The sequence below is a fragment of the Heteronotia binoei genome, chromosome 15 (assembly GCF_032191835.1).
Source record: "Heteronotia binoei isolate CCM8104 ecotype False Entrance Well chromosome 15, APGP_CSIRO_Hbin_v1, whole genome shotgun sequence".
NCBI lineage: Eukaryota > Metazoa > Chordata > Lepidosauria > Squamata > Gekkonidae > Heteronotia > Heteronotia binoei.
The window spans coordinates 26,967,464-26,981,714 of record NC_083237.1 but is presented as its reverse complement, the minus strand read 5'-3'; the positions used below and the strand labels follow the sequence as shown (position 1 = coordinate 26,981,714).

Genomic DNA, 14,251 nt, shown 5'->3' with positions numbered 1-14,251 from the left:
TGGGTTTAAATCCTCACTCATGCCATAAAGTTTGCAGAGGGATCTTAGGCCAGTCAAAGACACTCTTAGCCTAACTGACCTCACAGGGTTGGCATGAGGATAAAATGGAGGAGACAAGGATGACAGAAGCCACTTTGGGTCCCCATTTGGGAGGGAGGTGGGACATAAATGAAAGAAATAAGTCAATAAAGTAAAAATAATAATCTTCACTTTCCTAACTTTTGCCTTACAGAGAACCCACAGAGCTGGGGGGGAGGGGGGGTGAGCGATGGAGAAATCTCGATCCATGCTTAGCCAGGCTTCTCCACCCTGGGAAACAAGCTGCTGAACGACCTAGACCAGGGGTGGCCAAACTGCAGGTCAGGAGCCTCATGTGGCTCTTTCACACATATTGTGCGGCTCTCGAAGACCCTACCACCCTCTCAGTCGGCTTGAAGAAGGCATTTCTCTCTTTAAATCACTTCTCCAAGCCAAGCTACCGGCAGCTTGAAGAATGCATTTAAAGTTAAAGCTGTTTTTTCACCCCTCCCTTCCTCTTCCATTCCCCATCTATTCCTTCCTTCCTTCCTTCCTTCCTTCCTTCCTTCCTTCCTTCCTTCCTTCCTTCCTTCCTTCCTTCCTTCCTTCCTTCCTTCCTTCCTTCCTTCCTGTCTTGTGGCTCTCAAACATCTAACGTTTATCCTGTGTGGCTCTTACATTACACAAACCACCCCTGAGCTAGACCTTTGGTCTGATCCAGCAAGGCTGTTCTTATGGCTTTCCACTTAGATTTCTATATGTTGTGCAGCTTCTGAAGACACAGGACTCCTGTCATTCAAAAAGGACAACCCAGAGCAGACCTGTGAACACTGCCCTCTGCTTTTCTGCTTAATCCCAGATACTTTGGGTCTGACTGGTCCTTATTCTAATGTGCTGCAGTTTAATCCTGGTGACACCCCCTCCCCCCCCCGCAACTCAGATGAAACGCTGGTGATCATTCACTGCAGTATAGGGATTGAGGCTTAGAAACCAATCTTCATGCTTCAAACTCAGCTCAGAGAGAGAAGAAAGGAGCTGTAGAGAGAGGTTCATCAATGCAAGGGGGCTGGGCAAATGCAGAGGGCTCTCTGCCTGAAATTAAGGGGCTCTGAATCTGCGCCCTGCCTCAAAGGGAGACCTCCCGGGACTTACACTGCCCCCAGTTCCATAAAAAGGTGGGATACCAAAGTAATTAATAAATTCAGAGGTGGGGAATAGATTCGTTCCTCAATCATTTTTAGAAGGCAGTCTGGAAGGTTCTTATTTAGAAAAACCGCAGACAATGATCAAGACTGGCGGTCCTCATTCATTGGCAAAGGAAAATAAAAACACTCTGCACAGGCTCAGAGGCACTGTTTTCTAAAGCCTTGGGTGTTACAAATCTGAGCCTTAGCAGGGGGCGTGCCAGCCTGTCTTACCGCAGCCCAAGTGGGATCTATACTACTCCCTCCCCCGCGGTGGGCTTTCAAAAAGTTCCGCCCCGCCCAGGAGACAACCGCGGGCCTCGACGGGAATTATCGATGGGTCACAGAGCAACCCTCTTGGGCTCCTCTCCGGCGTGAAGTGAAGCGCCCAAACGGACCGGCCTCGCTGACTTCCCGGCTTCCAGCGGCCAGCCCCTTTTGCCAGGGGTAGCTATATTGTCCCTGCTTTCCCCGGGGGCGACTGGCTTCCTCTCTTCCACCCAGGATCTCCTCCTCCCCCGCCCAGGCAACACCCCTCCTTTCTCTGACCATCACCCACACCCACAAAAAGGACACCCCCGCCTTCAGCGTTTGCTTCCTTGGGGGGGGGGCAGCCTCCAACGGAAGTACACCGGGGGGAAGATTAGAAGGGGTGAGAAGGTGGGGTCAACTGGTCACTCGTGTCCTGCTGGGGAGCGGTGAGACCGCACACCACGGGAAATCGGCATAGGTCGAGTCAGAGAAACCGTATTTCCCCTGATAGACATGGCTACCAGTGTTCCCTCTAAGCTGCAGAGTCTTGTGATCAAAAATTCTTCTTTGTGACCTACTGCCGTTAAAATTGTAAGCTACTGCATCAATTATTGTGCTCTGGGATCATCCTTCCTGAGTTAAGACAAAAATCTGTGAGCTGGAGACTAAAAATCTGTGAGCTAGCTCACACTAACTCAGCTTAGAGGAAACACTGATGGCTACCCAGTTTCTCTTAAGGATTTACCCTCCTTGAGATTCCAGGCCGGTCCCACCTGGCCCCTAATGTCCTCACAGGCCTTGATGTCCACTTCGAAGGGGCAAACAGAGACAAGAAGCCATCTCTTCCCACCTCCCAGCCTTCTGCCTCCACGCGCTGTTTAAAAGCCTCTCTCTCGCTCTCCTCCTCTCTCTCTCCTTCCCTCCCATCGCTGTACACACAGAACGAACACCTGTCTTTGTTTCCCAGCCTCTCGGGAATTCTCCTCGCAGCAGCCCTGGCCAGGAATTTCCCCTCCGCTCTCCGCATCTTTCGCTCTCCACCCTACAGCCTGGACGACTGGAGGGAAGAAAACCCGCCCGACCAATGCAAAAATGTGCGGGTGGGGGACTCCTTCTCTCTTTGCAAAACCAGCCCTTTTTGCACGCCCCATCTCCGGAGGAAGCCCGCGCCCAGGTGGGAAGCTGCGCCTCTTACCTTTGATTGTTCTCTTCTTTCCCCAAGAGGCTTCGAGGATCTTTTCGGCCCGACGGCTCAAAAGCCCAGCTGCGACGAGGGCTACAGAGAAGCGGAGATCTCGGCTGGGCGGCGACTGGTTCTCTGCCGAGGGAGCTGTCCTCTCGCCGTGGTGCTGAAGAGCGGCTGGCGGAGGGGTGGGGCCCGGAAGGAAGAGGTGGGGTTAGCAGGCACCCGAGAGCGAAGGGCAGGGCGGGGCAGCCGTCGAGGTGGCGGCGGCGGCGGGCGGGGTGGAGGGGAGAGGGGCGGGCGTTCACAAAACCCAGCCGGGTCGGTTCTTCTCACGAGCGTCGGGGTGCAACATCTGGAGGATTCTTGGAAAGGATCAGGCAGTGGTGGGCAGGGGAGGCGGGGCAGAGAAGGAATGCGAGCAGGTGGCGGTCCGGGCCTTGCGGTGGAGAGAGCCGAGGCGGGGTTAGATGGGTGTGCCAGAGACATTAAGAGGCACGGAGAAGGCGCCTGCAGGTCTGCGAAGGACCAAACCCTTTCCCAAGCGCCACATCCGAACGGCAACGGATTTTTAAAATATCAGGGTTTCCTTCCATCCCTCGGAACTCTGGAAAGGCTGCTGGGAATAACTTCCTGGGGAAATTCCGCTTTAAAAAAAAATCACACTTTTAATATGTGTGCTTCTAAATTCCTTGAAAGATGGGTCTTATATCTTCCTGGCAGAGTAGAGCGCAAGGATCCCTTGTTGGAGGAAGGGAGTGGGGGATGTGAACGTTATCTTAAAATTGGGAGTGCAGACATGGTGTTTGCGGGGAGGAGAAGGGAAGTGGGCGTGTTTGCATGTTGGCGTCTGTGTGAGAGAGAGAAGGGGTACAACACGATGGCACAATACGGAGAAGTTAACTAGATAACGCCTTCCCCTCTAAAACCTTGCAGTTCTCACCATTAGGCGGGTTAAAAGTCTTCTCAAGACACATACCTGAGGACCATCTGAGAAGGCTAAACCCTTAGGCGAGATTATCCCCCCCCCACACACACACACACACCGGATTCAGTAAAAGCGCTAGAAAGCAAGGCGATCTGGTGACTAACAGGACGTTGTATGTTGGATTGTAGTCCGTGGAATGGGCATTAGGGTTGAGGCCTACAGCTACAGATTGCAATGAATGAATGTCAAGAAATGAGAGAAAATATGAAGTGGGGGTGGGGGTTGAGGATGATGAAGAGAACATAAGAACATAAGAGAAGCCATGTTGGATCAGGCCAACGACCCATCCAGTCCAACACTCTGTATCACACAGTGGCCAACAAATTTATATATATAGCCACCGCCACCTCCTGTGGCAGTGAATTCCACATGTTAATCATCCTTTGGGTGAAGAAGTACCTCCTTTTATCTGTTCTAACCCGACTGCTCAGCAATTTCATTGAATGCCCATGAGTTCTTGTATTGTGAGAAACGGAGAAAAGTACTTCTTTCTCTACCTTCTCCATCCCATGCATAATCTTGTAAACCTCTATCATGTCACCCCGCAGTCGACATTTCTCCAAGCTAAAGAGCCCCAAGCGTTTTAACCTTACTTCATAGGGAAAGTGTTCCAAACCTGTAATCATTCTAGTTGCTCTTTTCTGCACTTTTTCCAATGCTATAATATCCTTTTTGAGGTGCAGTGACCAGAATTGCACACAGTATTCCAAATGAGACCGCACCATCGATTTATACAGGGGCATTATGATACTGGCTGATTTGTTTTCAATTCCCTTCCTAATAATACCCAGCATGGCGTTGGCCTTTTTTATTGCAATCGCACACTGTCTTGACATTTTCAGTGAGTTATCTACCACGACCCCAAGATCTCTCTCTTGGTCAGTCTCTGCCAGTTCTCAACCCCATCAACTTGTATTTGTAGCTGGGATTCTTGGCCCCAATGTGCATTACTTTGCACTTGGCCACATTGAACCACATCTGCCATGTTGACGCCCACACACCCAGCCTCAACAGATCCCTTTGGAGTTCCTCACAATCCTCTCTGGTTCTTACCACCTTGAACAATTTAGTGTCATCTGCAAACTTGGCCACTTCACTGCTTACTCTCAACTCCAAATCATTTATGAACAAGTTAAAGAGCATGGGACCCAGTACTGAGCCCTGCAGCATCCCACTGCTTACCATCCTCCACTGTGAAGACTGCCCATTTATACTCACTGTCTGCTTCCTATTAATTACCCAGTTTTTGATCCACAAAAGGACCTGTCCTTTTATTCCATGACTCTCGAGCTTACTAAGGAGGCTTTGATGAGGAACTTTATCAAAAGCTTTCTGGAAGTCAAGGTAAACAATATCCATCGGGTCTTTTTGTCCACATGTCTGTTCACCCCCTCAAAAAAATGTAACAAGTTAAGTGAGGCAAGATCTTCCCATGCTGAGTCTTCCTCAATAACTTGTGTTCATCAATGTGCCTACTCATTCTGTCCTTGATAATGGTTTCTACCAACTTTCCCGGTATTGAAGTCAGACTGACTGGCCTGTAGTTACCCGGATCTCCTCTGGAACCCTTTTTAAAGAGGGGGGTGACATTTGCTACCTTCCAGTCCTCAGGAACGGAGGCAGGTGTCAATGAAAGATTACATGTTTTTGTCAGAAGATCCACAAGTTCAACTTTGAGTTCTTTCAGAACTCTTGGATGTATGCCATCCGGACCTGGTGACTTATTGGTTTTCAATTCGTCCATCAGTTGTAGGACCTCCTCTCTTGTCACCTCAATCTGGCTCAGGTCTTTCAACACCCCTTCCAATAGAAGTGGTTCCAGAGCAGGTAAACACTTCTCATCTTCCACAGTGAAGACGGAGGCAAAAAATTCATTTAGCTTCTCAGCCATTTCCCTATCCTCCTTTAGTAATCCTTTGACCCCTTGGTCATCCAAGGGCCCCACTGCTTCCCTGGCTGGTTTCCTGCTTCTGATATATTTGAAGAAATTTTTATTGTTGGTCTTTATGTTTTTTGCAATATGCTCCTCATAGTCCCTTTTTGCCTGCCTGATCACAGTCTTGCATTTGATTTGCCACAGCCTGTGTTCCCTTTTATTAATCTCACTTGGACTAGCTTTCCACCGCTTAAAGGAGTCCTTCTTACTTTTTACAGCTTCCATTACTTTGTTTGTTAACCATGCAGGCCTTCTCTTATACCTGTTTGTACCTTTCCTAACTTGTGGTATATATTTTATCTGTGCTTCTAGGATTGTAGTTTTAAATAGCCTCCAAGAGAGTTAAAGACTGAGGGAGGGAGCGTTTATCAATGGGATGGTGCTAAAGAGCGAACTCTAGTAAAGATGAGAGGCATGTTTTTCACATCTTGGAATAAGGAAAGGTCATTTCTTACAAGGAAGAGAGGGGAGGCCATAAGAGAAGGACCTGTCTTTGCCAGAGAGCGAGAGAGGGAGATCATTTCTTACAAGGAAGAGAGGGGAGGCCATAAGAGAAGGACCTGTCTTTGCCAGAGAGCGAGAGAGGGAGATGCATACTGGGGAAGGGATAACATGAATGTTTGTTTGCTAACGAAACAGAAGGAGGATGCTTCTGCATGTGGGTGAGAAGAAGATGGAGACAGGAGCTGGAATGGACAGTGTGGGAGTGTGGAGGAGACTGGTGGGTGTGGCGTGTGTGCCTGAGAGACAGAGGCTGGTGCTGCCCTCTTGTGGAGAAAGACACTCCTGCAACCTGTATTTGGAGCCCGGGGCAGGATAAACTCAATCTCCCCTCTGGGTTTGTGCAAAAAATATAACACCTATATATATATATATATATATATATATATATATATATATATATATATATATATATATATATATATCCAGCTCCACCCCAGATTCAGGCTATTACACCATGCTGGCTCTCATCCCAGCCCTTCCTTCTAAAAGGGTTCTGTTCTGCATTCCCACAATGTCATCCACTGAAACCTTTCCCATCCACGGCAGCCACGGATTCCCCCACAAGCTATCTTTTGAATGTAGGGGTGCCCAACCACCTAATGGGGGAGCAGAAAAGCAACTTGGCAGAGGAGACAGTGCAAAAGGCAGTAACACCAGCAAAAAATCAACAGCGGTGGTTTCCCCAAATCAAGTCCAACAGCACCATTAAGACCAACAATGTTTTTCAGGCCCTGACCTGCCCTGATCAGACTGGCTCAGCCTCATCCTGAAAGCTATTGCAAAGGATCAGGTCTGTTTAGTGATTGGATGGGAGATCACCAAGGCAGTCCAGGGTTGCTATACAGAGGCAGGCAATGGCATCCCTTGCCTTGAAAACTCTACCGGGTTGCCATACGTTGGGTGCAACTAGATGGTACTTTCCACCAACTTTTGTGAGTCAAAGCAACTTCATCAGATATATGGTTTCTCAAAGTGTCTCAGAATCCATGGCAGGCTACTGTAAGAGTCTGGGAATTGTGACTGACAGTAGCAAAATTAACCCCCTAAAAGGAGTGCAGGTAGATCTCCATGCTTCTGTCAGAGAAGAGGAAGCTTGCCAAAGAAGAATAAAGGTATCAGGGAAAGTAATCTCAAGAATAATATTTTTCCTCTTGCAAAGAACCCAGGAATCCTCCCAGCATTCCAGACTATGAACTACTACGTCCCACTCATCTCTTCCAGTTTGGTGTAGTGGTTAAGGGTGCGGACTCTAATATGGGAGAACCGGTTTGATTCCCCTCTCCTTCACTTGCAGCTGCTGGAATGGCCTTGGGTCAGCCATAGCTCTCATAGAAGTCGTCCTTGAAAGGGCAACTGCTGTGAGAGTCCTCTCAGCCCTACCCACCTCACAAGGTGTCTGTTCTGGGGGAGGAAGATAAAGGTGATTGTGAGCCGCTCTGAGATTCAGAGTGGAGGGCAGGATATAAATGCAATAGCTGCTGCTGCTTCTTCTCATCCGTGCACTGGTCAACCTAGCTTAGCGTTGGCCTGCTCTAGCTGGCAGCAGCTCTCTAAACAGCTTTTCCCAATACCAGCTACCTGACATCCTTTAATTGGAGAGGCCAGGGATCGAACAATGTTCTGCTGCTGAGCCACAGCCCCTTCCTTAGCCTGGTGGGGAAGAAAAGACCTATTCCACACTTACAGACACCACTGGCAATCACAGGGAGCTGTAACATGGAGTCCGAACATTGGTCCATGTAGTTCACTGATTGGGTTTTCAGGGTCTCAGGCAAAGAGAAGTCTTTCCAAGTAATGGACACCTAAGATCTTTCTTACTGGAGATGCTGGGGATGGAACTGGGGATTTTTGCAAGCCAAGAAAATGCTCTGATACTGATCTATTATTATTATTATTATTATTATTATTATTTGTTTATTTATATTCCACCCATTCCCCCATTTGAAGGCTCAGAGCGGAGTACATCAAAATAGTAATAAAATCGCAATAAAATTACAATAACTTCATAATGAAACCAATTTCATCATTTAGTAAAGTGCAACAGGATGGTCCAGCGGGATGATATAACCGAATAATATAGTAATGATGGTACTACAAAATGGCAGATTGGTACTACAGACTAGCACAAAAATAGTACCCCAGACAGTGCAGTAGGAGGAGGCCAACTGATCGAATAGATAGATGCCCACTGCCTCATCCAAAAACCTGGCAAAACAGCTCCATTTACAGGACCACACCCAAACCTAGCCCCTAGCAAACCATTACAGCTTAACACCCCTCTCTTTTTTCAGGGTCACCCAAGTTATTACCCTCCACATCTCCTGTTGTTGGTAACAAGGAACATAGGAATTCTGGCTACCACCATCTTGTTAAGTGACACCACCAGTGTTCCCTCTAAGCTGAGTGTGAGTTAGCTCACAGTTTTTTAGCCTCCGGATCACACATTTTTGTCTTAGCTCAGGAAAAATGGCCCCAGAGCAAGCTAATTTCTGTGGTAGCACACAACTTGAATGCCAGTAGCTCACAAAGTAGAATTTTTGCTCACAAGACTTCACAGCTTAGAGGGAGGATTGTACACCACACTATTACATCCAGCATCCCCTCACCAAGAAAGCCCAGAAGCCCGGGCCGACTAGATCCACCCTTCCCTGCCTTAACTGAGATCAGATCTGATCATTTGCAAAGAGTCATGACCTGGTGGAAAACTGGTGGTGGTGGTGGGGAATATGAGGAAAGATCTGTCAGAGCCATGGCAACATTTTTGGAGCTGACACTTGGGTTGCCTCAGCAACAAAATAATTCCATGTCATTTCCACATGGAGATGAAGCGGGTCATGATTTAACCAAGTTATCCTTTTCATCTGAGCATGGGGTACAGTCCCAACCTGTACAAGGAGCAACTGGGGCCAGGGTATTGTGCCTTCAGGGATCCCCAGGATGCATGCAGGGAACTGAGAGGCGGGGGGGGGGGGGGGAGGAGTGCCTTGTGGAAAGAGATAGGCTCAGCAGTCTCTGCATCAAAACACCTGGGCTTGTTGATGGCGGAGGGAATTGTATTTCACGGTTGTGTGTGCATCTCAATAAAGGAAGTAACCTCCTCCCCCAGGCCTTGATGACTCAGATGCAGCCTAAGGGTGTTTGATTAAATCCTGTTTTCTTCTACATCTCAGTCCTCATAGACAGCAGCAGGCCTTGAATTCAGCAGGAGCCTTTTTGAGGGTTCCCCCTCCTCCTCCCCACCTACCTTGTCCACTGAATAGTAGGTGCAGCTGCATAACAATCCCTGGATTAGGAGAACGGGCAGCCAGCCAGACACAAGGCACTTTGCCATGCCCCCAGCAGCCCTCATTAACCCCTAGAGAAGCCCGCACCACCCTTTCTCCACTTATGTGATTTTGGGTGCCGGGTGGCTTGCTGGCCTTTTGTCTGTGGCCAAGTAAAACCCCAGATGAGCGAAGCCTGCTTGGGATGACTGGATCTCTAGCCAACCCAAGCAGGTCTCACTTGCCTGGGGCTCCCCTTTCTTGCATCAGGTTGCTTTTGGCTGGTGGGGGGGCAGCATATGCTAATAAACTATGCTAATGAGTTCCACCACCTATTTTTTACAAGACGACCCCTGGACACCAGGAACTTATTTGCATATTAGACCACACACCCTGACACCAAGCCAGCGGGAATTGTGTTCCTGCTCAAAAAAAGCCCTGAAGATGGGTAGCTGTGTTATTGTCTGTAGCAGCAGAAAAGAGCAAGAGTCCAGCAGCACTTTAAAGAATAACAATATTTGTGGCAGGATATGAGCTTTCATGAGTCACTATGTGAGAAGTGACTTGCAAAAGCTGCTCCCCTGACACGACTTCTGTTAAGTCTTTAAGGTGCTACTAGACTCTTGCTCTTTTCTGCTGCTACAGACAGACTCACACAGCTACCCAACTTGATGATGATGATATTGGATTTATATCCCGCCATCTTCTCCGAATCTTAGAGCGGTCACAATCTCCTTTACTCCCCTCCCCACAACAGACACCCTGTGAGGTGGGTGGGGCTGAAAGGACTCTCACAAGAGCTGCCCTTTCAAGGACCACTCCTACGAGAGCTATGGCTGACCCAAGGCCAATCCAGCAGGTGCAAGTGGAGGAGTGGGGAATCAAACCCGGTTCCTCCCAGATAAGAGTCGGCACATTTAACCACTACAGCAAACTGGCTCTCTATGTATCCAGGCATATGTATCCTGATGTATGTAGCCAATCCTCCAATAGTTTACAAGGCTCTTCTTACAGGGCCTACTGTAAACGCTCAGAGGATTGGCTATATCGGGGGGAGGGGGTGGCCTAATATGCAAAGGAGTTCCTGCAACCGAAAAAGCCCTGGCCTCTCCGATGTCCAGTCCTTGACAGTCTTGCTTAGGTCTTGCAAACGGAAGGCTGTGGCTTCCTGTACCCACTGCAGGTGGGGAATTGCCTACAGCAATGAGGTGAGAGACTGTTCAGAAATCGCAAGGCATTTTTTATCTTCTCCTCCCAAAATGCCATTAATGTGCCAGTGGATACCTGGTTAGTGACTCGGCAACGTCTTGTGTTTATGCGTGAGCTACACCTTTCCAGGACTTATTTGCAAAGCGGAAGAGGTTGCAAGCCTTCCTGAAAATTAGTCCAGATGAGTGCCTCTCCCTTTCCCCAATTGCTGTTGCTGGCTGCTTTTGGCAGAGGTGCCTCCCCACCCCCACCCCCATCCTTTTATTTACCGCTTTTTAACACAGATGTCCTCTAAGCTGTTTGCATCAGTAAAGGAAGGCAGTCCAAACATTATAACATGTAAAGTTTTTAAACATACAAGAGCAGTCTTCAGTAACAGAACTTTCTCTGGGCAGGACAAAGGGACGCCTGGCAGCTGCGTCCTTTTAAACGGCCTCCTGTGGGGTTTGGCAGCAGGGGGGACATCTTGGAGGGGCATCTGGCTGCTATATCATGGGGCAGACTGCTGCATCCCCTTCCTCTGATCACCCCAGCAGTGGCATCGAGTCATTGGAAGCTGTTCACATTTGTACACATTCAACTCTTCATCATCTGCACATCTCACTAACTTTTTTGCTTGATGAGTGTTTGGAGGCAGGTGAGCAGAAGTGTGTCTGCATGGAGGGGAACAGACAGTCTCCACAAAGAGAAGTGAAGCCGTGTATTCTTTGTTCAGATAAGAAAAAGTTTATTAAAAACATAGGATCCCCTCGTCTGAAGAAGTGTATTTTTAGCACACGAAAGCTTACTTTCTGAATAAAACTTGGTTGGTCTTAAAGGTACCACTTGACTCCTGCTTTGTTCAGCTGCTTCAGACCAACACAGCTGCCCACTTGGATCTCTCTACATAGGATGTATCCAACGTCTGTTGAAGCCCATTTCCTTTGAAGGGAAAGGGGTGGGGGATAAAGTCTTGCTCTACCTTGATCGACCGGCCACACCTGAAACCATTCCCTTGGGGGATGCTCTACCAGTATAGAACATTCATCTCATGCATTATAGCTCTTTCTCATTTCTGGGGACCAGACTGAGGATTCTTTTGGGTCTTTGCAGGGGGTCATTTCAGACCTTCAGCCTGGGACTTGGGGCACAGCCCAGACCCTGTAAGCAGGTGAGATGGTTGATGTTTTGCACTCCGTTGCCCTTGCTGATCTCCAGCTGTATCTGGAACCCCCCCACACACCTTCTAATTCAAACACTGTTTCCTCAAAGGTTAAAAATGAGTCTCAAGAAATTGCATGTTTAAACCTCCCTTTCAGTGCATGGCTTTGATTACCAGATCCTGGACTAACACCTGGTATGGCATGTGCCATGACCAGTAATTCCCCACCTGACCTTCAGATGTGGCCACAAGATGTGGCTGGTGGTCAGAGGGAATGCCACAGCACATGCTTGGCTTGTACAAGTCAATGAGGCTAACCCATTGCTCAAAATTACTGTGCCCAGTGGGTGCCTATAACCTCACTAGAGAAATCCAATTCTAGAATTTGTTTTTTGCTTCCCCTGTTGTGACTGGGAGCTCTCTGAAGGGCTTAGTCAAATCAGTGTATTTTTACTTCCACAGCTACCCCTCAAAAAAGACAGAAACTCCCCTCAAACACCTGGAACAATCAACATGCATGCCAATTTTAGGCTGAAATCAGTAAAAGAGGGTCATTTCCTCTGGACCTGGCCTCCCAGCTCCTTAAGGAATGACACCTCAAAGTTCGAGGGTTATTTTGTTTGCTTATTTAAATCATTCATTTGTACCACACCTTTCTCCCCAATGGGAACTCCAAAACATCTTACATCACAGAATCACAGAATTGGAAAGGACCTCCAGGGTCATTTAGTCCAGCCCCCCTGCACAATGCAGGAAACTCACAAATACCTCCCCCCCACACACACACACACCTTGTGACCCCTGCTCCAAGCCCGGAAAATGGCAAAAGAGGGAAAACCCCTCCAGGATTCCTGGCCATCATTTCCTCTTCTTCATTTTAGGTAGGTTAGGCTGAGAGAGAGTGACGGGCTAAAGGTCACCCAGTGATCTTCCATGGCATGAATGGGGATTCAAACTCAGGTCTCCCAGATACTAGTCTGACACGCTTAACCACTACTCCAGGCTGGCTCTCACCAGTGTTATGGCTTTCAGTGTGCTTGTGGACATTCTTCACACTTTCCAGCATGGTGACCAAAACCCTCACACACGGGACACCTCATAGTCTTGGAAAGCCAAAGTGTTTTCATACACAGCAGTACACTGCATCTGCTCACTCATGTCCGGTAGAGGTGGCTGGATCCTGTCCAGGAGACACTGATGCAGGAACACATACTGTGACTGTGGAGACAGAGATGGCACGGTGTGTGGCTTCTTCCAGTCACTTTGAGGGACTACAGCTGATAAATCTTGTTGTAACCAGCAACGGCCCAGGACAGCCCAATCCCATCAGATCTCAGAAGCTAAGCATGGTGGGCCCTGTGGTTAGTACTTGGATGGGAGACCACTGAGGAAGTCCAAGGCCACTACCCAGAGTGCAGTGCGAACCCCACCCTCCCCAGGCTCCACCCCTTAAATATCCAGGTATTTCCTAGCCAAGAACTGGTGACAGTATTCCTTGAACGGGGTTGGACCGCTTTTTAGGTGGGCTTTCCTTCAATATCCCCCGAAAGTCTCTGCTATATAAAACTGAACAGCCATAGTTGGTGCATCACAACACCCCCTGCAGGACGGGAGGATCTACTCCATGTACAGTTTATTTATCGGTGCTCACCTCTGTCTGAATCATGAGCGGCCGGTTCATCCTCAGTCTCTGCACAAACGAATAGACCCCGATCCTCCCCTCTTTCTGGGCTTGGCTCAGCAAGGTGTCCAAGGCGATGAAGGTTCCTGTTCGGCCGACACCAGCGCTGGAATGGTGGGGATGAAAGGGAGGGGACAATCAAAATGCTGGCAGCAATGCTCCCTCTAAGCCAGGGGCATCAAACATGCAGCCCAGGGGCTGAATCAGGCCCCCGAAGGGCTCCTATCAGGCCCCTGCTTCCTTCTCTATCTCTCTTGCTTCCTTCTGCACAACAACTTGCTTTGCAAGGCTTTCTTAATCGCACAGAGCAAAGCCTCTATTTTCTCCATTGGCTGAGGCTCCTCCCTTGGGGAGGAAGGTGAAAGGAATAGCTTGCTTTGCCAAGCTCTCTCAATCGTGCAGCAGAGCTACTGAGCCAAGCCTCTCTTCTTTCTATTGGCTGAGGCTCCTCACCCTTCTGGTCCCCTGGGGAAGGAAGGAAAGAGCCAGAGCTTCCTTTGCCCAGTTCCCTGGATCCCATGGCAGAAATACAAAGAAAGCATCTTTAAGACCAAATACCAGTGTATCTCTGCTGCCTAAATAGGTACACACATAGTCTGGCCTGACATGGTCTGGTCTGACAAGGTCTCATTTATGTCAGATCCAGCCCTCATGAGTTCGACACCTCTGCTCTAAGTGCTGGAGCCTTGTGAACAAAAATTCTACTTTGTGAGCTGCTGGCAATAAAGTTGTAAGCTGCTGCATAAACTAGTTTGCTCTGGGGCCATTTTCCCTGAGCTAAGACAAAAAGGTGTCAGCCAGAGACTAAAAAACGGTGAGCTATTTCACACTAACATTGGTTGATAGTATCAACTAAGATTCTTCCACCAGAATCAAACTCAAAAAGGCAGTA

General features: G+C 48.6%; 1 protein-coding gene across 1 annotated transcript in view; it reads right to left on the bottom strand.

The window, feature by feature from the left end:
* Positions 1–12,722: 12,722 nt before the first annotated feature.
* PTPRH (protein tyrosine phosphatase receptor type H) overlaps positions 12,723–14,251 on the bottom strand; it is a 46,646-nt gene continuing 45,117 nt past the window's right edge. The window contains exons 15-16 of the mRNA XM_060254995.1: positions 13,330–13,465; positions 12,723–12,896 (exon numbers count right to left, since the gene is read on the bottom strand). Coding sequence (XP_060110978.1) covers positions 12,759–12,896; positions 13,330–13,465 — 274 coding nt within the window. The 3' untranslated portion in view covers positions 12,723–12,758. The remainder of the gene's footprint in view (positions 12,897–13,329; positions 13,466–14,251) is intronic.